General features: G+C 37.1%; 1 protein-coding gene across 1 annotated transcript; it reads right to left on the minus strand.

Moving 5' to 3' along the window:
* Positions 1-683: 683 nt before the first annotated feature.
* Positions 684-1,918, minus strand: LOC106763424. The gene is made up of 3 exons (XM_014647619.1): positions 1,710-1,918; positions 1,368-1,625; positions 684-1,263 (listed from the first exon to the last, which is right to left on the minus strand). Exons 1-3 carry the CDS (start codon positions 1,916-1,918, stop codon positions 684-686), a joined length of 1,047 nt encoding a protein of 348 aa, XP_014503105.1.
* Between the last annotated feature and the right edge of the window lie 1,567 nt (positions 1,919-3,485).

The raw sequence follows: 3,485 nt of genomic DNA on the forward strand, positions 1-3,485 counted from the left end.
TTTTTATTACTAGATTTTCTAAAAAAAATATTAATTTTCTATTTATTAACAAAGACAAAAAAAAATATATCTAAAAACCTAATTTTAACTAAAATTATACAAAACTAAAGAATTCAAGGAAAAACCTAAAACTAGCCTAATTCTAAACAATTAGAAAGAAAAATACACTAACCTAGACTTTTAAACACATAAAAGAATGCAAATTTGGAGAGTTATCAGTCGTGTTCTTTGTTTCTTTAGGTGATTTCTTGGCTTTTGAGATTGACGTGTTCTGTGTGTCTTTAGGTGATCCCAAATGTGGCTTACTTTAGTGTTTTCAATGTTGAGGTTGTAACAGATCAGTGAATGAAATATGTATTCTATTAGTGTTTAATTGTTCAAATTAGTCCTCTTTTTAGTTAAAAATATGCCAATGTAGTCCCTTTGATAATGATTGATGTGTCCGTAATTGGTGATGGTTATAATCAATATGAATACCCTGTGTACATCAAAACATTAAAACAACAGTATGTTTTCACAATGAAAACAAATGGATTAACAATAATCATAAGAACAATATCTTGGGTACATCAAAACATCAAGTACATCATTGTGTATCAAAACAGATAAAGTTACTACTATAAAGTTCTTCAAAACATTATAAACTCTAATTTAGTATCCAGAAACTCTGAACATCAAAAACTCTAATTTGGTCTCCTTCTGATTGGTAACTTGTCCCTTTTGACTGGCTCAGTTGGTTGTTCTGTGGATTCCTGTGTTGGTTGGGGTGGTTCATCACATGGTTCTGTCCTTTCTTGACTTGGTTCTTCAGAAGGTTGTGGACGTAAGGGGTATTGATTTCTGTTATGGCCAACAATACGACATATGCTGCATTTTTTCCGGTGGCCACCTTTACTCATCTGCGTTTCATCCCTTCTTAGTTCCCAACTCTCCAACCTTCTCTTTTTCTTGGGTCTGCCAGGTAACTTTCTTCTGAATGGTGGGAGGACGTCTGGGTAGGATGTTCTTTCCCAAAGAAGGTGCCCTTTCACTGGAAATATGATAGACGCATAGGTTTCATCATACGTTGACCTTCTGAACCAAATGGGGACAAAGTCTTCTGGATTTAGATTTAAGAATGTCATTGCTGCAATTGCATGGCAGCAAGGGATGCCACTAACGACCCATTTCCTGCAGGTACAGTCTTGAGTGTCGAGGTTCACAGCATACTTGTTTGTAACCATTGCAAAATGCCTTACTTCAAACAATTTCTCTCCACACCAACTGCCATCAAATAATAGAACAATCAATTCTAAATATCAACTGTTGAATAACAACATTGTAATCACAGAGATGACTTAATTCCATGTAGAGAAAGAAGTGCTTACCTAGGGATCCAATTCTTACATAATCTTGATTCTTTTGCAAGCCTCTTTTTAATCTTGGGGCAAATNTGAAAGTCCATATTTGCCATCTTGATTNTGTTCGTTGCCCATTTTTTCATGATGTAAACTCTAATTTCCTCTAGCATGGTTATAATGGGCTTTCCTCGAGCATCAACAATAACACTATTAAAAGCTTCACTCATGTTATTTACTAATGTATCACATACAGCTCGACCTGTAAATCTAGATCTAGACCAATACCTATTACAACGAATAATGAATGGTTAGGAAGGACACAGTACATTACAGGAGCAATAACAAAATTTAGTAAGGTAAAAGGAATACCTTGGGGGAAGAGCAATGAGGTGTTTGTAAGCCTCTACATTCACATCTTTCATTTTTAACATTTCTCTTTCCCAAGCTTCGGGGTAGTAACTAGTAGTAGCCTTCCACATCAGATTCTTCAATGTTTGCCCTCTAAACTTTTTCCTGAAATTTGCATATAGGTGTCTCATGCAAAATCTGTGCTCAGCCCCAGGTAAAAGTTCAGCCATTGTTTCTTTTAAACCCTGTACTCATAAACAAGACCGAGGACCAAAATGAACATTATAAACAAAAAGCTAATCTTGCAAGCTTTTAAACAAACATAGAACCTCTAAAATATGGTCTCACCATTTTCACTGTCTGCCTTTAATATCACTGTTGATCCAGGATTAGATTTCAATAATTCATGAGCATAATCATATATTCTCATGAACTGTTTCTGAAATGAACCTTCAACATTGCATGCAACCATTATTTTTGCCTTGCGAGCTTTGGATATTGAGACATTAGTATTCCATTTCCTCAAAGCTTTTGATCTTATTTCATTTATTTTCAAATTTGGATTTTCTTGTAGTGAGGTATCCAACGTCTCACTCAACCATTTAGCATTCATCATCTTCACATTAAACTTCCTACTGCAAGAATGCTTATCCACAATCTTTCTCAATTGCCATGTTCTACAGCCTTCTACATAACCACAATAAGCCATCCATTCACATTTTTTTTGGGCACCCAAGCATGTCACTTGTACCCTTTTGCTGTCATTTTTAATAAACTTTAAATTCCTCCCAGAATGGACCGCATAACTTCTAATAGCCTCCATGAAGTCATTTTTATCACTAAACTTTGTACCAACTTCCCACTTGTAGTCTTCCATATTTGTTGGCTTAACAAACGTCCCAAATGGACCACAAGTTCCCTCATCATCACCTCCATCCTCATTTCCACTTTGTTCTGGACTGTCCAAATATTCACTGTCCCACTCATCATCAGACAGCCCCCTATCTTTTGGGTTTGTCTGCCTATGTTCACTCTCATTTTCACAAACTTCTACTGGCACAGAACCTTGTACAATGTTCTGTACAAGGTCATCAATATTTAAGTCAACATCAACTAGTCCCCCATTTATTTCTTCTTCTTCTTCTTTGTCCACTTCTTCTTCTTCCTCATCATCCTCACTCAAACTACATTCTTTAATAACTACTTCTTCCTCTTCACCCCTTTGGTCGTGTTGTTCATGTGTATCCACTGCATCCTCTTCCACATGAACCTCCACTTCATCCTCTTGTTCATGTGTATCCACTTCATCATCCTCCACATCAACCTCCACTTCATCCTCCTCCACATGCAACTCCACTTCAGCCTCCTCCACATGCACCTCCACTTCAGCCACCTCCCCTTTAACCTCGACCTCAGCCTCCTCCCCTTGAACCTCCACCTCATCCTCCTCCCCTTCATCCTCCACCTCAGCCTCCTCCTCTTGCACCTCCACTTTGTCCTCCTCATTCCCACCTACATGGTTAACTTCACTATCCATAGTCCCATCACACAGCAAATAAACTTCTTCATTTAAATCACTTTCAGGAATTATCTCTGGCTCATCATTGACATCGTGGACCACATACAAGTTAACTACCCCAAAAAACTTGGCAACGCTAACCATGTTAATTGCATCTTTATCATTATACAACTTATGCAAACAATTTTCAATGGAATAAAACAATTCAGACACTTTAATATACCCCAAATCTTTAATGGAATCTACTACTTCGAAATAACTCCACTTGTCAGGGTCTA

This window comes from Vigna radiata, chromosome 6 (genome assembly GCF_000741045.1).
Source record: "Vigna radiata var. radiata cultivar VC1973A chromosome 6, Vradiata_ver6, whole genome shotgun sequence".
In the NCBI taxonomy this organism is placed as follows: domain Eukaryota; kingdom Viridiplantae; phylum Streptophyta; class Magnoliopsida; order Fabales; family Fabaceae; genus Vigna; species Vigna radiata.